General features: G+C 44.1%; 2 protein-coding genes across 2 annotated transcripts in view; both read right to left on the bottom strand.

The window, feature by feature from the left end:
• Window positions 1-13109, bottom strand: part of LOC115647565 (maestro heat-like repeat-containing protein family member 7) — a 47544-nt gene extending 34435 nt beyond the window's left edge. The window contains exons 1-5 of the mRNA XM_030554279.1: window positions 13046-13109; window positions 12532-12642; window positions 10740-10895; window positions 5822-5950; window positions 285-364 (exon numbers count right to left, since the gene is read on the bottom strand). Coding sequence (XP_030410139.1) covers window positions 285-364; window positions 5822-5950; window positions 10740-10871 — 341 coding nt within the window. The 5' untranslated portion in view covers window positions 10872-10895; window positions 12532-12642; window positions 13046-13109. The remainder of the gene's footprint in view (window positions 1-284; window positions 365-5821; window positions 5951-10739; window positions 10896-12531; window positions 12643-13045) is intronic.
• Window positions 12487-22925, bottom strand: LOC115649413 (maestro heat-like repeat-containing protein family member 1). The gene is made up of 14 exons (XM_030558354.1): window positions 22839-22925; window positions 22621-22719; window positions 21815-21893; window positions 21558-21668; window positions 20719-20792; window positions 20276-20398; window positions 19513-19575; window positions 18596-18740; window positions 17353-17396; window positions 16711-16870; window positions 15549-15601; window positions 14814-14945; window positions 13046-13162; window positions 12487-12642 (listed from the first exon to the last, which is right to left on the bottom strand). The coding sequence occupies exons 1-14, from the start codon at window positions 22923-22925 to the stop codon at window positions 12487-12489; spliced, it is 1443 nt and encodes a 480-aa protein (XP_030414214.1).
• Between the last annotated feature and the right edge of the window lie 443 nt (window positions 22926-23368).

The raw sequence follows: 23368 nt of genomic DNA, 5'->3' as shown, positions 1-23368 counted from the left end.
TGACCCAAACCCACAGGGAAACCAGCTGTACTATAAGTTTTTTTTTGGGTTTTTTTTTAGTTCCTCACAGAGGAAAAAGTCTTCACTTTAAGAGGTGCTTGGATTCAGGATCACTAGAGCATAAAGTGAAATAGGCAAGCAAAAAAAGACTTAATATTCCTGCTTATTCCAGATAACAAATTAGCAAACAGGACATGACACAGGAGCCAGTATTCCTGGGTGTAGTATGGAGCAGTGGCTCAAGACTGAAATCTAATGGAAGACTGGTTGAACTTTCACAATACCTCAGGTTCGTGACAACAATCATGGCCTGCTGGCGCACAGGGTTAGACAGCAAGTTAATTGACTCTTCTTCAATCAGCTTCTGTAAAACAAAGAGGAGACAAAACAACAGCAACTGAGCTCCAGCTTTGCTCACCAACTCTCCATCTTTATTTCCACTGCTCCCGAAGGACCTATGCATGGGATATTATAAAATTCTGCAGCATCAATCAGTACTTACTCTAGAGAGACACAGAGGAGCTATTTAATCTCAGGGGCTATCCAGATCTCAGTTGTAAGAAGAATTTTTGATTATAGAAGATGATGTGACTAAAATAATAACAAGTATTTTTTTAAAGGAGGAAATCTAGTCAAACCCTGATATATCATTTCCCATGTGCCATAAAAACCTTCTTAAACTGGCTCAGTCAATATCACCACAACGACCAGGTAGACAGTTATGAAAGGTCCTGGGTGGGGCTGCTAAAGGCACACAGGTGCCATGACAAGTTCAGTATTGAGAGCGGTGAATGGCTAAAAGCAGTGTTGGTGGTTGTAGATAGGTATCTTGGAGTGCTAGGGGTATGCGTTGTGCATGTGTTTAAATGCTGAAAGGAGTTCTCGGTGGGTGTGGGGCATTCATTCAAGACGTAAGTGACTGTAAATTGGGGAAAGACTCCAGTAACAGCAGGCAGGGCTAGTTCTGACAGGCCATGGAAACTGTGGTCACTGAGTGTAGGTCTACACTGCAGTTAAAAACCTGTGGCTGTCCCATCCTGCTGGCCTGGGCTCAGGGGCTGTTTAATGGCAGGGTAGACATTCTGGCTCTGGCTGCAGCCTGGACTCTAGCACTCTGTGAGGTGAGAGGATCCCAGAGCTCAGGGTGCAGCCTGAACCCGAACATCTACACTGCAATTAAACAATTCCTGAGCCTGAGCCCTGCCAGACTGAGTCAGCTGGCACAGGCCAGCCATGGGTGTCTAATTGCACTGTAGACATACCCTAAGGGAGGTAGAAAGTTTGAGTTCTGTGCATGCTTGTTTTTCTCTTCTGCTCCACATATGGAGAATGTGCGGAAAGGCAAAGCTGACTATGTGCTGGGCCTCATGGACCCAAAGATTGCATATTTCTTCCCCAGATCCTGCTAAGTCTAAAACTGCTTGGTATTGAGAAAACCTCCCCCCGCCCACCAACCAGTGAGACACGAGGGGAAGTGGCAGTGGGGAAGGGTATATTTGAAATTTTGGTGGGAGAGTAAGTGTTCTTTCCTCACCTGCTGCCCCTGAGCTGGATTCTTCCTGTGGTTCTCTGCCCACCCAGTCATTTCTTGCTGCCTTAGCTAGGGGTTTCCTCCAGGATCCCAACCTCCTGGCCATTTCATGCTGCTTCTTACTGGGTGGCTTCTCTCCTTATTATTTCTTCTGTCATATTCCAGGTCTTTGGCCCATGGCTGGGGCTCCCAGCCAGCCACTCTATGTTACCCCTGCCCAAGGGCTTCCTCCAGTGTCCCCTTGCATTCCCATACATTTAATATTGCCTCTGACTGCTTGTTAGGAATCAGGGCCTGTGGCAGAGCCAGGCTCCAGACAACCTTACTGAACAAGTACAACTGGCCTGCTTGATTGGCTACACTGCCTGATTAGTTGGAAGGATCTGCAAACTGTCTCTTAAGCCCTGCAGCAGTTCAGCAGGTGCTCAAAGCATTTGCCCAAGGCTGTGATAGCTACTTTGCCTGCCCTGTTCCAGCCTTGGACCCCACCATACCCCACTCCAGGTAGTCAGATTCTGACCCTCGGCTCCAAATCAAGACCTGTGACTTTGGCTCCGACCTCTGGCTCTGGCATCTAGCCTCTGCCTCTGGTTCTGACCGTGGGCTCCAATTCCTGGCAACCAACTCTTGCTCTAAGCACTAGGCCTAACTCCTGCTCTAACCACGTGGCAAGACTGCGCACGTCTTGGTCACTGACAAGTTCGAGTAGCCCCTACACAAACAATACAGGATCTATGGCTGATGCAGTATGTATGGAGTCTACAAAGGCCAAGCTCTCTCTCACCTTCATCTCCAACCCCAGCTCCCAATGAGCCCAAGCTCCCCTGCCTGAAAAGTTCAATTGTAATCATGTCAAATGTTGTGGGTTCCTAAATCAGTGTTGGCTCCTATTTCTGCTACGCCCACAGCTATATCCCACTGACCAAATCAGAGTGAGTTTAATTACTAGCCTGCTTATTGGGGAGGCCCTGGCCTGGGCATCTCTGCTCCTGAAAAAAATAATGAAGCCCACTTCTGGGACAATTTGAGAACTTCGTTAGAGCAAATGTATGGCTGAAGCTATGTTTCAAATGTTGTGGCAGGGATGCCAGCGAGTTGCTAAATATGCAGCAGAGTTCTGGTGTCTGAGTGGAATTCTTGGGATAAACTGCCTTGCCTAAGGAACTCACCATAGACCTGCATAAGATGGTGGAAATATCTGACTGGACTGCACCCAAAGACATATGCCAGGTTCAGTGATTCCTTGTATTTTCGAATTTCTACAAGCAATTTATTAAGGGATTCTCTAACCTGGTTGCACCATAATGGCACTCCTGCAAAAGGGGGTCAGATTAGTCTGGTGTGCAGAGGCTTAGTTGGCCTTTGACTGAAGAGGGAATTCACCTCAGCACTCACCCGGATTCATGCAGATCCCACTAAACCATTTACAATTGAGCCCAGTGCCTCACACTTTGCCATATGTGCAATATTATCTCAAAATTTGGGGCCCCACAAACATCTCAATTCCTGTGCCTTTTATTCTTGGAAGCTAACCCCAGCATACAAAAAATATATTTGGGTAAGGGATGTAGGGATCAGGGTGTTTTTTGAGGAATGGCACCACCTCCTGGAAGAAGCCTTATTCCTGGTCCAAGTCCTGATGGACCACAAGAATCTGGAGTACCTATGGACTGCTAGATGTCTTAACAAACAAACACTTAGAACTGCTGGTCCCTCTTCTTTGCTTGCTTCAGTTTTGTAGTAACCTATCACCCAGGGACAAGAAACAGGAAGGCAGATGCCCTATCCCACAAAGACAAATATCATAAACCTGGAGAAGAGCCCTCTGCAACCATCCTCAAGGTGTCCAACTTTGTCAACAGGATGATTTATAGCAATCTGACATCCTCCATCCACTCCCTGCTCCCCAGCAACCCATTTGCAGCCCAGATCCATCAGAAGCTGAATGATGCAATTACCCAACCATATTCCTAGTTCTGACTACCAAATGGCCTCCTCTATCACTCACTTGGATTGTGTTTATGTTCCAGGAGGACAACCTCAGCTTCAGGTATTAAAACTATGCTGCAGTTCACTACTTGCAGGCCATTTTGGCCAATTCATGAGCTGGAATATGTTCTTGAGGAGCTTAAAATGGCCAGGCCTATGAGCTTACTGCAAGAATTATATTAAGTCCTGCAAGCTGTATGCCTATACCAACAACCCACAATCAGGATCCTGAGGGTTGCTCCAGCCTCAGTCTGCTATATCAATGGATTTCATTGTAGGACTGCCATGCTCCCACAGACAGTTAGTAATCCTGGTTATTGTCAACCTCCTAACAAAATGGTGCACTTCATCCCATGCTGTATTGTTCCTACCACACGTTGGATGGCTTGACTCTTCCTGGAAAATGTCTTTTGTTACCATGGGTTACTGAGGGGCAATGTATCAGACTGGGGTCTCCAGTTCATCTCGTGATTTTGGCAGGAATTTCTCAGACTCCTTGGCATTGAATCCCTCACCTCATCCACCTATCACCCACAAACTAATGGACAAACAGAGTGTCAATCAAATCTTGGAGCAGTATCTTTGCTGCTTTTTGCGTTATCACCGTGATGACTGACTTCCCTTGCTCTGTGATGTCAAATTTGCATATAACAATGCAATCCATCCATTGACCCAACATAGTGCATTCTTTGCAAACTATGGCTTTTACCTCCACATCCATCCAGCCTTGACCATAAGTTCCCCAGTACCAACTGCTGTGCATTTAGCCTCCCACCTACAGCTGGTGCAAAGGGAGCTCAAGGAACACTTGCAATCCACCCAAGAAGGGTATCAACACCATGTGGAACAAGACTGCCAGGCTGCCTCCAATCTGGCCATAGGGGACAAGGTATGGCGGTCAGCCCAGAACCTTAAATTGAGCCACCCATCTGCCAAACTAGACTATCAGTACCTGGGCCCCTTCAAGGTTATAGAACTTATGAACACAGTTGCCTTCATGTTACAGCTACCTGAGTCCTTGAAGATCCACCCTGTCTTTCACATCTCACTTTTTAAGCCCTACACCAAGAATCCATACCCAAATTGCTCCAAACCACCACTGCCACCCATAACAGTTTTTGGACAGGAGGAATATTTGGTTGACCAAATCCCCAACTCTTGGTGAGTTAGGGGAAGGCTCCAATACCCTGTGGACTATGGTCCAGACAAATGGTTTGGGAACCAGTAGAGAACATCCATGCTCCAGACCTGTTGTAAGAATTCCATCAGAAGTACTCCAAGAAACCAAGCTCTGAGGCCCCTCTGAGGCATTCTTGGGAGTGTGGGTGGGGTATTATCTGGAATGAGGGTCTGCAGCAGAGCCAATCTGGAAGCAGAGCCTGCAGCAGAACCAGTATCTGGGCAACCTAACAAGCACAGCTGGCTGTAGTAGACTGACTGATTGGTTACACCAGCTGATTGGTCAGGAGATTCAGCAGACCAGCTCTTAAGCCCAGCAGCAACAACAGTTCAGCAGTTGTTCAAATTATTTGTACACAGCTGCAGTAGCTCCTGCACTTGCTTGTTCCCAGAATTGCTCCCACCTTATTCCAGTTTTGCTTTTGCCTTGTTCTAGCCCTGCTCCTGCCTTGCCCCCATCTTGCCTCACTCCTGGTAAACTTAGTTCTGACTTTTGGCTCAGATTCCTGGCTCTGACTCTCGGCTACGCACTCCTGCTCTAACCACTGGGTATGACTGTCTACTGTGATCATTGACACTGCTATCACTTCATGCTGCCTGCTGCTTCCTCTTCCTGTCCCCACACCTCTCATCCTGCAAACCAGGCCACCCCAACCTCTCTGCACCCCCAGCCAAGCTGCCACAAACCCACATTGGCCCCACCTTCAGTCAATTTGCCCTGATTTATAGGGGATGTGTGGACTAGTATAAAATAAAATGACAATTATATTTGTAAGTGGGGACAAAGTGGATCAGTGGAACCATGGAAGATCCCAGATATGCTTGGACCAGCCTTGCAACCAGGTTCCAGTAGGGTTCATTGAATCAAAGTGCCAGAGCTCTGTGTACGGCTGCCATGTGCTCAAAATGTGGGAGCTCTGTGTATAAATTCCATCACACCCAGCTTTTTACTGTCAGCGTTGCTCAGAGTTCTCTATAATTACCCAATGAACAGAGACCCTTGGCCAGATTCTGCACTCATTTCTGGGGTGTAAAATGTGATTAACTCCACTGATTTCAATGGAGTTACTCTAAGACTGTAAATGAGAGCTGAATTTGGTCCCATTTATATATTTCACTCACCACCATGAATGCCACAATGACAGCTTTCTGCGAGAATTCATGGGCTTCTTTTGCTTTCTGGGTGATGTCGCCAACAGTTCTGGTGAATGCAGCCATTGATTTCAGAAAGCTCAGCTTCAGACCTAAGTTCTAAACCCCACCAGAAATGGGGAGAAAGATAGTTTAGTGGATTAATCACACAGACCTCAATGTCAGGAGAAATAAAGCAGTTTAGGTTGTGGCTAGACTAGAATATAAAGGTGAGATGTTAGATCCAGCTAGCTAACTTCTACTGGTAGAGTAAAATGTTTACATCTTCCCCTCTGCCAGGCCTTAATTCAAGTTTATGACACTAAAACACAATGACTTTCTCTAGGCTAGAGTTTTAGAAGATGTTAATTAGATCAAGTTAGCTAAGATCATGCCTTTACATCTTAATCTAGATAGCGCCTTAGAGTGTTTGTGTCAAAACATAGTATAATGAGATACTGTCCCTTACCCATCCTCCCTGTTCCACATTCTAAGGCTGTGTCTACCCTAGAGACTTTACATTGGCACAGCTGCGCCACTGTAAGGTCTCCCATGTGGCCGCTTTATGCTAACGGAAGAAAGCTCTCCCATTGCATAATAATACTTCCATCAATGAGAGGTGATAGCTATATCAGCGGGAGAGCATCTCACACCAGTGCTTCTGTCGCTGAAACATATGTCAGTCATGTGGGTGTTTTTCCCCACAACCTGACAGACAAAAGTTTTACCAACAAAAGTGCTAGTGTACACATAGCCTAAGAAATATTCTTTTTCTAGCCAACTAATATCCAATATCTGTTCTCATTGGCTGAACTCAGAAGCAAGGATAACTTATGTGTTGCGACCTTATGACCCACTGAAATACAGGAACATAAAAAGGGGTCCATATGTATCTAGTATCTTCATACAAGTATCATTTGTTTTAATCATCATGATTAACAGAACATTTCATTAAGGCTGTAACTCACCATCTACAGTAATAACAATCACTCTAACCACTAGAATATGAATCTGAAAAATCAAAAGCTACACCAGAGGTAAACTTTTCAGTTTAATTTAAATAAGAAGGGAACAGCCTGAAACTGGCCTGTCACCATACCTATAAAAATATCCATTAGTAACACTGATCATACCCCCTCACTTTCCATGATCTGATGTAAAGAGAGACATTTTCTACACCCTACACCAGATCCTGTGACCAAGAATTTGACAAACCTCCTTCTGTTCTCAGGACATGAGGAGAAGGCATATCTCAGAAAATCCCCCCTTTCTCCCTGACTCCAGTTCTCATGACCAAGTGACAAGTGAGATCACTATATTTGGACAACACTTCAGAAGCTCGCCTTGCTAGAAAAGGCAACTGCCAATATCACCTACTAGTCTCAAGCCTGGTCTACACTAAACGTTTAAACCGAATTTAGCAGCGTTAAACCGATTTAACCCTGCACTCGTCCACACAACGAGGCCCTTTATATCGATACACTCCAACGAGAGGAGTAGCACTGAAATCAGTATTGCCATGTTGGATTAGGGTTAGTGTGACCGCAAATCGACGGGATTGGCCTCCGGGCGGTATCCCACAGTGCACCATTGTGACCGCTCTGGAAAGCGATCTGAACTCGGATGTACTGGCCAGGTAGACAGGAAAAGCCCCCCGAACTTTTGAATTTCATTTCCTGTTTGCCCAACGTGGAGCTCTGATCAGCATGGGTGGCGATGCAGTCCCAAATCCAAAAAGAGCTCCAGCATGGACCGTACGGGAGATACTGGATCTGATCGCTGTATGGGGACACAGATCTGTTCTATCAGAGCTCCGTTCCAGAAGACGAAATGCCAAAGCATTTGAAAAAATCTCCAGGCTATGATAGACAGAGGCCACAGCAGGGACTCAACACAGTGCTGTGTGACAACCATAATGGAAAGCCAAAGAATCAAATGGATGCTCATGGAGGGAGGGAGGGGGACTGAGGACTCGAGCTATCCCACAGTTCCTGCAGTCTCCGAAAAGCATTTGCATTCTTGGCTGAGCTCTCAATGCCTGAAGGGTCAAAAACATTGTCACCAGTAGTTCAGGGAATATGTCATCAATTTACCCCCCCCTTACCCACTCAAAGAAAAGGGAAAAAAATCATTTCTCGCCACTTTTCAATGTCACCGTATGTCTACTGGATGCTGCTGGTAGATGGGATGCTGCAGCACTAAACAGCAGCATCCTCTCCCCTCCCTTCCCGGGTGGCAGATGGTACAGTACAAAATGACTGATAGCCATCCTCGTCGTCATCCTGTGAGTGCTCCTGGCTGGCCTCGGTGAGGTCGGCTGGAGGCACCTAGGTAAAAATGGGAATGACTCCCTGTCATTCCTGGCAGACGGTACAAAATGCTGGGTAACCGTACTCATCATAGCAGCTGGAGCCTGAGCTTCATCAGCCCCTACGTCTCCTTTCATGTCTAAAGAAAAGATTCTGTACTCCCTGGACTATCATAGCAGCAGGAGACTGCGTTCCTCTCCCCTCCGTTCTTTAATGTCCTGCCTGGACTATTATAGCAGCTGGAGGCTGCCTCCCCCTCACTTTATCTCGCTAAAAAGTCAGTGTTTCTTATCCCTGCATTCTTAATTACTTCATGACACAAATGGGGGGAAACTGCCATGGTAGCCCAGGAGGAGTGTAGGAGGGGGGAAGCAATGGGTGGGGTTGTTGCAGTGGCACCCCTAGAATGGCATGCAGCTCATCATTTCTGCGGGATCTCTGGGGCTCTGACCCCGAGCAGCTGTGCTCTCTGGCTCTCTAGTAGATTTGCCCCATATTCTAGGCAGGACTGACTATTTTTAGACAAAACATAAAGAAGGGAATGATCCGGGGAGTCATTCTCATTTTTGTCCATGCACCCTCAGTCGACCTCAGCGAGGCCAGCCAAGAGCACCCATGACAGCAGCAGATGGTACAAAATGCTTGATAACAGTCATGGCCAATTTCCAGTTGCAAAGGGTACAAAATGATTTAAAACCGTCATCTCATCACCAATTTACAATGGCAGACAGTGCAATAGGGGTGGTAACCATATCTGCTACCTTGCAAAGGCAAATGAATGCTGCTGTTTAGCGCTGCAGTACCGCCTCTGTCAGCAACATCCAGTACACATACGGTAACAGTGACAAAAGGCGAAACAGGCTCCATGGTTGCTATGCTATGGCGTCTGCCGGGGCAATCCAGGGAAAAAGGGCGCAAAATGATTGTCTGCCGTTGCTTTCACGGAGGAGGGATTGAGTGATGACATTTACCCAGAATCACCCGCGACACTGTTTTTGCCCCATCATGCATTGGAATCTCAACCCAGAATTCCAGTGGGTGGGGGACACTGCGGGAACTATGGGATAGCTACGGGATAGCTACCCACAGTGCAACGCTCCAGAAATAGACGCTAGCCTCGGTACATGGACGCACACCGCCGAATTAATGTGCTTAGTGTGGCCGCGTGCACTCGACTTTATACAATCTGTTTTAAAAACAGGTTTATGTAAAATCGGAATAATCCCGTAGTGTAGACATACCCTCAGAAACATCTGAAAACAGACAAGGGAGAGGCATAGGGAGTGTAGAGGGAAGGGACCTGCTAACTGTACCTTACCTTTTTCTGGAGCAGTTTTTCAAACACCATGTCATAACTATAAAGTGAAGGGTAACAACCCTCCTGTGTACAATACTATAAAATCCCTCCTGGCCAGATACACCAAAATTCTTTTATCTGTAAAGGGTTAAGAAGCTCAGGTAACCTGGCTGACACTTGACCCAAAGGATCAATAAGGGAACAAGATACTTTCAAATCTTGGGGAGGGGGAAGGCTTTTGTTTGTGTGCTCTTTGTTTTGGGGGTTGTTCGCTCTTGGGACTAAGAGGGACTGGACATCAATCCATGCTCTCCAAATCTTTCTGAACAAGTTTCTCATATTTCAAATTTGTAAGTAACAGCCAGGCAAGGAATTTTAGTTTTATCTTTGTTTTCTCAACTTGTAAACGTTCCTTTTGCTAGAGGGTTTACCTCTCTTTGCTGTAACTTTGAACCAAAGGCTGGGGGGGTGGGTTCCTCTGGGCTCTTTGAATATGATTACCCTGTAAAGTAATTTTCCATTCTGATTTTACAGAGATGATTTTTACCTTTTTCTTTAATTAAAATTCTTCTTTTAAGAACCTGACTGATTTTTCATTGTTTCAAGATCCAAGGGTTTTGGATCTGTGTACAACAGGACTAATTCGTGAAGGTATACTCTTAACCCTATCCAGGAAAAGGGGTGTAAGGACTTGGTGGGGGAGGAATTAGTCTCAAATCTGCCCAGGAAAGGGGGGGGTTAGAGACTTGGAAAATTTTGGGGGAAAGGCAGAGTTCCAAGTTGCTTTTCCCTAAGATTTCGAACAGGCTTGGTGGTGGCAGCTTACTGTTAACCTAAGCTGGTAAATAAGCTTAGGAGGCTTTCATGCGGGTCCCCACATCTGTACCCTAGAGTTCAGAGTGGGGAAGGAACCTTGACACACCAAAAAACACCAAACTGGAAATCTTTGTTCTGCTTAAAGAACTCTTAATTTCTTTAAAAAAGGAAAGATCATGGGTATTATAGAACAGCAACTGTTACTTCAGAATCAGGAAAAGTAGTTAGATGGATCACTAATCTGATTCAGTATGGCAATCCCTATGTTTTTATGCTGTGGATGCAATGCAGATAAGTGGCCCTTACGGTGACCCCTTTCCAGAACATTCACAGGAGAAGCAATAATGGATGATGTCCCAGCAGATAGTTTCCTGTCAGCTTCCTAGTGGAGACAAGCTGAGCCCAAAACAAAGATTGCTGCACCCCAGGAACTCTAAAGCTTAAGGAAGAGAAAAATATCCATAGCAATAGTCCATGTTCATAGTACCGTGGCTGAGGCAGTGTAGCGACAGTAGTGGTATAACATTTGGGACAGGATGTGGTCCACCCACGGCAGAATGTTGTCCTTTGTTTCCTTGGCCACCTGGTCATAGCAAAGGTGAAGGGTGTTGGAAGCCATACTCCACTTATTCTGCTGTGCATCCTGTGGTAGAAAGGGAGATAAATGCAAACTCATCTTTCCAGATCACTCTCTCATGGACAAAGCCCCCCCACACACACAAACACACACACGCGCACCAACAGAACTGCTTCACTCTCCAAATATTCAGTGCTAGAAAATTGTCCATAGGTAAGAGAAAACCTGCAGATGAAGGAGAGGTTCTCAGAAGAGCTGAGATTGATAGGCTTTATGGCCAGAGGGGACCATTCTGACCATCTAGTCTGACCTCCTGCATACCATAGGATTTCACCCAGTGATTCTTGCAGTGGAAGAGGGAATTATTCTTCTCTGCCATGTGAGTGAACTCTACTGAGGTCAATAACTTGTGATTGAACTAGAGCAAATCCGGTCTCTCTCTTAAAAGGACATCCACTCTTGAGTAAAAATCTGAAGTAGGCAATTTACAACAGATGCGATACTGCAAGAGAAATATCCATTGTGTAAGCAGGGTCTGAATGAGCTCTCCCTTAACCTCTAGTGATGAGCTGGGGTGGAGGGGGGAGAAATTTCAGGACTAAACTGTGTTTACATTATCACATTTACTCTGTCTAGGTATTCAGCAGACAGAGCTGTGTGGCCAAAATGATCAGTTTTGCCTGATGTTGGGTCAGTGCCATCCTCTTTCAGGAGACAGAAGTTTAAATACTGAAACAGGGGAAAGCTAAGCAGCATCTTCTCCTGTGCGGGGCAGTAACTCCAGCACACTGAAGTGGCCTCCAAGACAATGGGGTAACAGTTCTCAGAATTCATTCCTGCAGTCCTTTACTCACCTGAATAATCTTTTCAAAGCCCACAGAGAATACACTACTCTCATGAACAAGACTTTGCAGAATTGGGCCCACAGTTTGTATCAATAAGCAACGTTATTGCAACATGAAGGCAGAGATTTTAAATCACACAAACACAGAAAATTCAAGTTCCCAAAACAACCTTAACTCTCCCACCTTGTACATGTGCATTACAAGAGGGTCTGTGATGAGGCATATAAATGAGGTGCTCTGGATGCAGTCAACCCTTACCCAGCCACACTACACCTGCAATAGGTGTCAGGCTTGGAGGGAAGGGTTAAAAGGGAAAGTTATTTAGACTTAGAATCTCCTGTGTCTAGTGGCACATGAGGCAACATATTTTCCCCCCCGCTATCTGTCCAGAGCAAGATATTAAAAGGGGAGAGTACAGCTCAGTCAGGGGAGGAACTGATTCAGAGACTGCTCCCTACCAGAGCTTCCCTGAGGGATGAGAGGTCAAACAATCGTCTCCCATCAGGCCTATCTGCTGGTGCTGAACGAGTCTGCTGCAGGTGGTGCCCCTCTTGCAGGCCTTTTGTTTCCACCCACTGGACTGGGGGCCCTGCAACAGTTTGTCCTGGGCCCAGAAGTGACCAGGTCACAGGTCTTTCACTAAAAGATCACACATCATCAGGTAGTGCAACCCATTCTTCTACAAATGCAATTCCTACTGGAAAAAGGCAGCACTCTCCTTTGTAACTTTAAACAAGTACAGATGACCCCAGAAGTGTCACTGAAAAGAAAGGATGGAGGGGAGTCTGAGAAACCTGTCTGCTTTGCAAGCCTCACTTGAGCCCTGGTTTCACAGTAAAACAACACGTCAGCTGTACCTCACTGGGTGAGCTTTCGTCTGGGTTCAGAATGTTAATGAATTCCTGAAGCACCACCAAGATGTCCTTGAGGTGACGGGTAGCTACGAGACTGATGGCAGAAGCAATCCCCTAAAACACAGAGTCAGGCTTCAGTATTGAACATTTCCCTTTCCTTGTTCCTCACCTGTACCCTCCACCCCAACTTTTCCACCACCCACACTTCACTTCCACATCCCTTCCCAAGCTTTAGAGGGTCTCTATTCCATTTGTATAGGGAGGCACAGACTATCTCCTCCATCATTATTCTCCTCCTTTCCCTAGTCTGCTTAGAGATCTTTGATAGCCTTTATATTCCTCTTCCTTTCCCCTCCTCCACTCCAAGATTATGTAATTTCTCCCATTCTAGTTCACAAAGAGATAGTTGGTCACTCTTCCATTTCTCTCTATGCCCCCCTCTCCAGTCTATGGAAATTCTCATTAGTCCCTTTCTCTCTCCACAGAGATTCATTGATGACCCCTCCATTTCCCTCACCTCTCTCTCAGCTTCCTCCTGCTGAGAAGTCCGCAGTATAATGCTGAGGTACTCTCTCACTACATCTCTGTTTCTTGATGCCCGTAGAACTGCCCCATAAAATTTATATGGGAAAAACTGTAAAAATACAAGATTATCTTTAGATACAGGGGAATGATTATTCCCCATTAATAAATCTTAAAACTCACCATTTACAGTATATAAGAAGAAATAATTTCTTTGGTGTTTTCATATCTTTGAAAGAACTTCACATCATTATGGGCTATGAGTAAAGAATTGTGAAGTCTGTTGGAACACTAATTAGAGCCAGTTACACTGTGACCTCTGTGACATTGTACTCCATATGATTTTATGAAAATATGCTAACAATTGTGACTATAATATAACTGGAATATACTTCATGCAAAAGGTCTCTTGTAAGGTATCATTACAAAGCTTATAATCTACTGAGTGTGTTCATCCTATTTGTATAAATGTATCACTCTTGTATCTGAAACTAGAAATATGAAATATAACTCTGAGGTCCTATTGTAATTATGCAAAGTGTGGGCCATTAATGGTGGCTTGGAATCTTAATGACTCCCGTTAACCAGGACAATTGGTTGTAAATGGCTCTGTTTACTTGTAAGTCTTTCTGTATACCTGTGTGCTGGAAAGTGGTGTAATGAAGTCTTAAAGTGACATATGATCAAGCTCAGCTTGTAGGGTGGAGGACTGTAGCGGTGTTGCCTATAGGAATCCTTAGGTCACTGGTTCGATTCTGGCTTGAAGAAGACATGACCACATGTCACTGTAGGAGTCTAATAAGTTATGAATACCAGCTGCTCCAATTTTCACTGGAACTACATTGTTTTACACCATTTGAGGATCTGGCCCCATAGCTGGAGAACCAGAGAAGAGAAGACAGTATAATGGGAATACCACACATGAGAAACATAATTTGCCCACAAAGAGTAGATTATATATGCTGGGTTATTAGCAAGCATTTTCGTAGTCCCACCGCAGCACGCAATATTCAATATACACTTTTGGGGTGGATCACCACCTAAGACTTATGGCAGAAGTGTGTTTTAAAAGAGCATTGGAATGAGGAGAGCGTAATCGTTTAGACCTCAATCCAGCAAAGCACTGCGGCATATGCTGAACTTTAAGCATCTGAGTAGTCCCACTGACGTCAATGAAAGCCAAATGGAAATTTAAAATTCTTCTAGCAGAGAATATTAATTCCACTTTGTCTAACAAATAATCCTGTGTTTTTGTAGGTTTCCCCATATAAATTTGATGGTTAAATCAAGAGGCCTACACATGTGCTGAAAAATAAATATGTGCCTAAGTGTTTTGCTGGATGAGGGCTTTGACACACAGGACTCAAAGGTCCTTCCCCAGCATAAAGGGCAGCATGGAAGAAGACACAAATACAAGAACAGGAGATGAAATTAAGGAGAGAGCAATTAAGCTAAATTTTATGACTGAAGAGTAAAAGGAGTGGGTAGAAATTCTCTGCACTGTAGAATTCTACTGTGTCAGGTATTCTGGTGCCATTAGGGACAACTGCCCCATTGAACATATTGTTCTAATGCTGCATCACTTACAGATCCCCATAGCAAGAGCTTTAATATGTATTTCTTAAACACTGACCCTGGGCACCTTGTAATCCAGCCACTCTTGCATACTTTCATCTCCCCAGAAACCTCTCCTAATGAAGGTAGTCTGCATTTGTTGTTTCACTCCTATTCATTAAACCCTAAACCCAAAACCCAGAACTGACCTTATCTTGGCACCTCTGAGAATAGCTTTTGCTTTTCACAAGAATCTCATTTGCGAGCTCACAGGACCATGCATCATCCATAATGGCTTCCACTGACCTTTCTAAAAGCTGATCGGGGTAGGGAGAAAGTCTCTGTTAGGAAGAATATTTACAGCTCTTCAAACTCATTGCTACCTATTTTCAAAGTATGCGAATAGCCCGACATTTAGAGACAGCTAGTCTGAGGGTCTTTTATTGATGCAAGACATTAGGAACAGAGGAATTGCTAGAAAGCCTATTTAATCTGGTATTCTGTCACCAACAATGACCAGTACCAGATACTTCAGAAAAAGTGGGGGTAGGGTTATGACATGGTGAAGACTTACCATTACCCCATGGCCCGCTAACTAGCATAACTATGCTAGGTACACTGAGCAAAGTGTGTTTCACTGGATATTGACTCAGCGCAGGGTACTTTCTCCCCAGGGCAGTGAGGAAAATAGGATGCTTCAGGAATCCCAGAATGCACTGCTACAACCTTGCTGTAAAATGGGCTGTATGTGGATGCACAAACGTGGTTTTATTGCTATGTGGATGCACACAGTTGGCAAGAGCAGGTAAGTCAACCAATCATTTTATGGTACAGATGCTCCTGCAGTGGTTCCCTTGTGCAGTATAGACACATGCTGAACATAGGTGGAACACAGTAGACACATTTTTGAAGAGCTAAAGGCCCCTAGAGAGGATGAATGTTACCTGAAGCAGCTTGTTCTTCCATTTCTCCTCTTCCAGAGTTCCTTCATTATGTGCTGGAAGGGGCAGAAATGCAGCTTGTCAGCAAAAGTGTTTTGAACACTGTTCAGATTGACTCAGCAAGACATAATGGAGACTCCAAATACCAGTACAGAGTGAGATGTATCAGCTAGGATGTGTGCTTTAGCTTGGCGATCAACATACACATATTGCATGCAAGAAAACTATTCAACCACTTGAACAAATTACCAAGGTAAGTGGTGGAGTCTCCATCAGTTGATGTCTTTAGATCAAGACTGGATGTCTTTAGATCAAGACTAGAAGATATACTTTAGCTCAGCAGAATTTATTGGGATCAATACCGGGGTAACTGGGAGAAATTCTTCTAGATGTTATACAGGAGGTCAGACTAGATGATTGAATGGTCCCTTCTGGCCTGAATATCTATGGATCTATGAAAAAGTTATTATCAAAGCTGATGGAGATACTGCACAGCTGGCATTTCCAGGGCTATATTTAGAGACTTATGACCCTTCACCCCCATTGCACCCCCACACAGGAAAATTCCTGTTGAAAAGTCAATGAGAGCCTGAATAAGGACTAAGGACCTCAGGATTTGATCCTAGCTAAATAATATAGGAAAAAAACCAAGGTTGGCAAACAGATTTTCCTTCCCTTCCAGATCTGACTCAGGGAACCAGGGCTACTAGGAAAGAAAGTCCCTAATGCACTCAGGAGGTGTGGAGGGAGTTCTGACCTGCCTCACTCATCAGATCTCCAGTCAAACAGGAAAAGAAACAAGAATGGAGCATAAGCCAATAGGAAGACTGAAGTGTGTTTGTACATCTAGGTTCAGACCTAAACCCAGTGAAGCTGGAAGAAATGGATTGTATTACAATGTATTGACTCAAGAGCAAATGTCAATCCACAGTGGTGTGTTGGACTGGATAAACCACTATGAGCCGGTCTTGCTACCACTGAAATAAGCAAAACTTTAAATGACTCGAGTGGGAGCAGGACTGTGTAAGTCTATAAGAGCTGCCTTAACACAGATGCATACTACTTCCATGGGACCATGCAAGTGTACTCTGAATCAACAGGAGAGTTGACTCAGAGCCTGTCACACACAGCAGCTGTTCTGGGAACCCACCTCCCATTTCCTTACCTTCTAGATATTGTATAAGCTCAGGAATCATCTCCATCCACAGCTGTCCCAAATCTGAATGAATCACAGGATGGAGAGAGTTGAGAGGGTGGAGAGCATGCAGCAGTTGGAGAGCAACAACCCCACAGCCTCCATGTTTGTAGGGATACAATGAAATCACCTGGAAAATGAAGAGCCAGCGTTCAATTCAAGACTCTAGCAGCAAAAGGAAAGGTTGGGAGATTGAAGTATAATGCTTCATTTTGTCTCTTAACAGGTTGCTTGTGCTGGGATGGAGATCAGGGCAGTCTGGAACAGGTTTATTTATTTATAGCATAAATGGCATTTGCAGGTCCCCCTCATGTCAGAGATTATTTCACACAGATAGCCACAGAGGCCTGCTTTCAATTTCCTGTTGCCATACCAGACAGCATCAGAGACCCTAAGTGATCCAGCCATGATGTGCAGGCAGATCTGGAAGATTATCCTTTGAAATGGTCACTGCCCATCACCATCCGGTATAATTTAAGAAAGGCTCAGCTGGCCCAACCACTGCAAACTCTGGCTTCATAGATGACATATTTTAAATGTTTTATGATTTATTATTGAACTAAATGAAAGCTTCCTGGACCAAATAGATGAGTTAAAGGAAGAATTGCTTACCAAAAGATGTAGCAGGAGTGCCTGAGGGGTTGGGAGTTCAGTTGCTGTCATAAAAAGAAATGGAAACTCATTGAGTGTACTGGAGAGCTGGGGGCAACACACTGAGCTGTGAGTTAGAGATTAGACAATTTTTTAAAACCTGTAGATAGTGTTTACTGATCAACAGGGTTGTTCTCTAACTTGTTATAAGGTCAGTCTCAGTTTTGCCACTCTTAGAATATAGAATATCAAGGTTGGAAGGAACCTCAGGAGGCCATCTAGCCCAACCCACTGCTCAAAGCAGGACCAATCCTCAGACGGATTTTTGCCCCAGATCCCTAAATGGCCGCCTCAAGGATTAAACTCACAATCTTAGGTTTAGCAGGCTGATGCTCAAACCACAGAGCTACCCTCCCCCTTCTTGGACAGGTGAGTATGCTCAAAAATAAAACAGAGCATTTAAACACCTGGCCAGGTGTCCAAGACTCCTGTCAGCATCCCTGCTATGAGTCACAGAGCATTAAAACTAAAGATACTTAAAGGGTAAGAAGTGAGAAGTAACTGGATGGAAAGACAACTGGATAAGTAAAAGACATCAGAGTTGGAAAACTATAAAGAAAGGATGCTTGTAAAACAGAAAACAATTATGTAGATTCTGGAACCTTTTGAACACCATTGTCTTCATATAAACATATATAATGGCAGCCCCAGAGTATTTATATGCCTCTTGGAGCTTTGCTTTGCAACCTTTAGCTATTTACGGTGTCTCAATCCAGTCTACTCTATAATAAAAAAATGATCTCTAGGAGACAGTGATCGCAAACAAAGACTTGTGTTGCTCTCTAAATAGTTCAAGGCAGAACCAATATAGCTGGGCATGATTTTCACCTTCCTGGGAAATTTCCTTGTACACTTGTGCTTCTTTTTAGGTACATCTCCCTGCTCATAAGGCTCTTTATTTATAGATTTCTAGCATTCAAAACATGAATGCTGACAAGAGTTTTGGTCAGTGTATGAAAACTGGAATGAAATGCAGCACTTTCACTGGTTGCTTATGTCTTTCCATATGTAATGTAAGAGTGTATACTGAGGAGTTGGGTAAGCTCTGACTGCATGAGAAGATTCCACAAGAATTGTATTGCCTCTTGCTAAAAGGCTAGGTACCTTACTAGTGTCAGTCCAGTAACCTTCTCCAGCAGGAAGTTTCATTCATATCTTATATTTTGAAGGAGATTTAATTAAATGTAGGTGTTCTGATACTAACGTTGTCTGTGGAACTCCGCCAGGTAAGGAGATAGGCCTCCTTTCCCCAACTTTATGAACAAAGATGTCAAGGTTTTGCAGATGGGGATCAAAGTGTTGACATACTCCAGAGGGCACACAAACTGCAATAGCATTTTCCAGGGCACCTGAAAGCAACAAACAGCAAAGGTTTGGATATCTTTATACATGTGTAACCCACGCACCTCCTAGGTGTGGTGCTTTGTCCTGTGTAGTGGCACTGAGATCACTTAGAAAGAGATTAATGAGTCTGCTCTACAGCCTTAGCTAAGAGCTATGTGGCTTTTAGCTCATGCAGTAAAGGCTCATGCATTTAGCTCCAGAAGTCCCAGGGTTGATCCTGCCCGATGACAACTGGGGTCTGTCGGTGTTACACATGCAACATCAGCTCTCTTGTGACTTTCCTTTTATCAATGGGAATAAATTGCTACTTCTTAACCAATACTTCAGAACTCTGACCTCTTACTTAATGGCAGATACAACTGCTTTTCTCTGCCTCTCACAATAGCCCATCCAAATCTATACTGTTTTGTTTGATTCTTCCTTCTCATTATGGTCCTGATTCCTTTGGTATGCTAAGCACCTCCAGTAAGTTAACATGTCCCCTCGAATGCCAAGGAAATTAAAGGGAGTTAAGCATACTCAACATCTCACAAGAAGAACTCAGCACTTAGCGGGATCCAAGGTACTCCTTTCCTCTCTTCCTAGCCAATCACATACTGCCCTCTTCGTGACCAACCCAGGCTCTTTTGCATATAGATGTCTCTCATGAGGAATACATCCAAAAGAACATCCTTTTGAGGCATGTCTCAGCTGGTGCATGCAGGTGAGGAAGTCAGGGGGAACCCTTTAGGTGGAACTACTGGAAAGTTTGATCAGCCCATGTGTATTCATGCTTACCAGGTTTAGGGTGTTGATACTATACACCTGGACTGCCTCTTCATCCCAGTCACCTTCAGGATTCTATGAATAGATGAAAAATCAGGACAAGTTTATCTATTTGCCTTCTAACCACATTGTGATGGAGGGGAAGAGGGATAGAGTAAGTGCTTGGGTGACTGCAGGTATCTAGAGGAATGTTTAAAAGATAATTATTTGAGTCCAAACACAGCAGTCTTTAAGAAAACAATTGAAGCCCAATTAAATCCCCTTCCTTCTCCCAGCTTGCCATGTCCCAAAAGCACTTTTCAGTGACATTTTGAAAAAGTGAAATCATTCCCATTCACATTAAAGTTTGTAATTTTTTGTTTTTACAAAAACCAAAACCTGCATTTTCGTGTAAAACATATTTGACACCATCCCTTTAACTTAAATAAATGTAATTGGTGGATACTGGCGAAGACAGCAGTAAGGGGCAGAAAATTATACAGAACATAGTATGATATTTTCTACATCAATGGTACATAGTTAGGGTAACCATCCATCCCATTTTTAAAGGGACAGTCCCATTTTTGGGGACTTTTTCTTATATAAGTGCTTATTATCCCCCACCCGCTGTCCCATTTTTTCACAGTTGCTATCTGGTAACCCTATACATAGTGGTATATACACTCATGGCAGGAAAAGGTATAGCAGAGTTTGAAAGATCCAGGGAAAGGGTAACAATAATTGTTAAGAGGCCAGGAGGATTAAAAATAAGTGGAGACATTTTTCTGTTTCTTACCACGGTGAAGACAGGGAGTTCACACTGCCGAATGAGAAAATCCACAAGTACACTGCCTCCTGGCAGGATGAGATAGCCACAGCATGCAAAACTTCTAATCAGCTGCAAGAGAGGACTTTTCACCTCCAAGAGACACACAAATGAAGATCGTCAGTGATATTTAAAAATTCCATCGTGCACCACACTGTCTGAAATGCTCATCCCCACAGTAGAGTTTTTTACATTGTGCTTCTTGAGTAGATGATCGGGTCTTGCTGATCATAAATGAGAAATCAGAGAATGCAGCTGCATCATCCCTGTTGTCAGAGCCAAAGTGCAAACAATCTGTCCCAGCCTAACAGGCAAAATCCTTCCCATTAGTTACACTGGTGATTCTATACATTCATCTCCCACTCTACAAGTTTAAGACAAATCTGTTCCCAGACATTTGAGTGTTCTCTTACCTGATAGTTGTTTTCCTGTATGAGGAGAGCCACAGATTGCACCATGGTGTCTTTTACTTTGTCCATATGGGGAGCTGAAAGGAATACAGACAGGGGTTTTGGCTGGCTGGAGTCTATCACAAGAAGCTCCTCACTCTTTTTAACTTCCTTTACCAGCTTTCTTGCCTTTTTATGGATTAGATAAATATTTGGTTAACTTCTTCTTAGACTTTGTGCTCCAGGAAAAGTTATGTAAGCACAACCACTGTCATACTGTAAGATTACATCACCACTTCATGATGCACCATCACGGCATAGTAGCATTGCATCACACCACAGGTATTTTGGGACTCTTTCAATATGTTGCAAGCCTCACCCTAATCATGTGAGACAGCCCTATCATGGTGAGGATTGTTTTGCCCGACCCTGCTTCTGCTGCCAGACTGAGACTGAATAGGGCTATGCTGGTTGATACCTGCTGAGGATCTGGCACTATTAGTACATCAGTAAGGTTGTGAACATGAATTAAGATTGGGAATCTATGCTTGAATTCAGATTTCAAATATAAAATTGTTCATTCACACACAAAGTTCTAACACCAAGCTTAAATCTGCCATGCACACAAGAGGCTGGTTCCAAAAATCTGGGGCAAGAGCCTCAGCTGGGACACGGTTCCACTGAAGTCAGACAAGAAAACACCTGGTCCCCGGGGTTGACAGTCAGAGGCACACTGATAATTCATTTGGTATTCGTGAAAGGGAGGAGCTGATGGCACTTGCTAGTGCCAGAGAGAATATAAGCAAGTGGCAGACAAACTCCCCCACCACAGTTCCATTCTTGCGCTTTCCTTTCTTACTTACGCTCTTGGGTAACTTCTCTCAAGACTGTGAGAGCTGCAGTGCACTCCACCTCTTCTGCACCCTCCATCGGCTTTCTGAGGAAAGCCATAATATCCTCCTGATAAATAGGACCTAACAGAAGAGAAGTCTGACTAATAACAAGTGACGTAAAGGGAGGAAAACCCATCACCACATTTCCAAATGCGGTTTTTCAGAAGAGTCAGGAATCTGAGATCCTGTTACTGTTGTTTCATTTCAATGTTTCTTTCTATTCTTACCCAGCACCTGGAAGGCTCGCAATGCAGAAGTTTGGTTCCAGTTACTTAGCGTATCAGATATTTCAGTCTTAGCGCAAACCTGAAAACAGAAGAAATTTCTGTCACAGACACATGGTGCCACAGCAAAGGAGGATTTGAAACATTCTCAGAAGCTGGAAAACCTGTTCCTTCAACACCCCAGGAATATTTAGCAAACCAGCTCCTCTAAAAGAGAATGAACATATTTGCTTCATTCAGCCCCACAGGAGTGACCCAAGACAGTCTCTGATACGTTTGTTAAGTTTTCCACTGACAGAAGAACAAGAGTCCGTGTGACTCTGATTGGTGCATCAGAAGAGAGAATTCCTCCAAGGGAGGTTGTTAGGTTCTTACTCTCAAAAGAGGTCTTGTGATGAACCTTTCCTGTTGAGGAGAAAGCAGCACCCACTTCCTGACCTGAGAAGAGAGCTGGAGAGAAAGGCAGTGCCCCGTGTGACAGAGAAGAGAACAGTAGATGAAGAGGGACAGATCTGTGATGACAGAGAAGGCAATAGCAGTGCTTCCATCCTAGGAGCTGGCATTCTCCTCTCAATGGAATAGCAGGGAAAATCATCCCTAAAAATTTCAGTCTTGACAGCCCTCTGCAGAAATGTTAGATTTTTCACTCTTCTTTAAGATATCTGAGAAACGAAACAGCCCAGGACAAGAGACAGGAAAGTGATGGAGAGCTGACAACTGCAAAGGGCAAAATCAACTATCGACCAAGAGTGCCATCTGGAGCAAAGTGACATTATTTTCCATTCTTAATTGGAGTCAACCCTCCTTACCTGAGTGAATAGAGTACTGAGAATATTGTCCAGACTATGGTACAACCTCTTACTCCATTTCCTGTGGCACAGTACAGCATCCAGAAGATGGCACAGGCACTGTGGTAAAAAAGAAAAGAGTAATAAAGAATTATCTATTGAACCAATCAGCTATGGAACTCTCCTTCTAATTATGAAAGGTTATCCACATAGCCTATCAATGGCTGAATTTAACCCACATTTGTCTCTGTACTTCCTGAATCTCCAGGGACAAGAAGCAGACCATATCCTTCATTCCATAGGCCCCTGAATCTGTCACCGGCCATCATTTGAGATCAGGCCAGTGGTTCAACTGGTTGCATCCTATTCCCAGTTTTTCTTCTGTTTTTTTGAAAAATATCTAACCAGTTCCTCATCTGTTCCTTACTCTAGATATATGTCCCTGCCCAGCTCCTTTCAGACCTAGCCTAGGCTTGGAATCAGTATCTCCTCACAACATGAAAACAATGGTTCTGTGGTAATGAAGAGCAATCTAACTCCTCTAGTCACTAATAACAGACATACCCTTGGATTGCTCACCTCTGTGACATAAAAATGTTGTATCCTGGTCCCATACTGATGCAGGAGTTCTGTGATCAAACACTGAAGATGATTTTTCAGTGTTTGAATAGACATGATGAAAAATAGTTGGCCAATTACATCCAGTGTGGCTTCCATCACCTACGCAGGAGGAAGAAAAAGCAAGGAATAAACATTTGCCATGCGAGAT

Source organism: Gopherus evgoodei, chromosome 3 (genome assembly GCF_007399415.2).
Source record: "Gopherus evgoodei ecotype Sinaloan lineage chromosome 3, rGopEvg1_v1.p, whole genome shotgun sequence".
In the NCBI taxonomy this organism is placed as follows: Eukaryota; Metazoa; Chordata; order Testudines; family Testudinidae; genus Gopherus; species Gopherus evgoodei.
Note: the sequence above shows the minus strand (reverse complement) of the source record. Positions and strands in the feature narration are given on the sequence as shown.

Coding starts and splice junctions, on each gene's coding strand:
- LOC115649413 (XM_030558354.1), bottom strand. CDS start 22,925: ATGGCCGGTGACAGATTCAGGGGCCTATGGAATGAAGGATATGGTCTG. Junction 21,894..22,620: donor TCAGTACTCTATTCACTCAG/GTAAGGAGGGTT, acceptor TTCTGTTTTCAG/GTTTGCGCTAAGACTGAAAT. Junction 20,793..21,557: donor GAGAGAAGTTACCCAAGAGC/GTAAGTAAGAAA, acceptor TATTCCTTTCAG/CTCCCCATATGGACAAAGTA.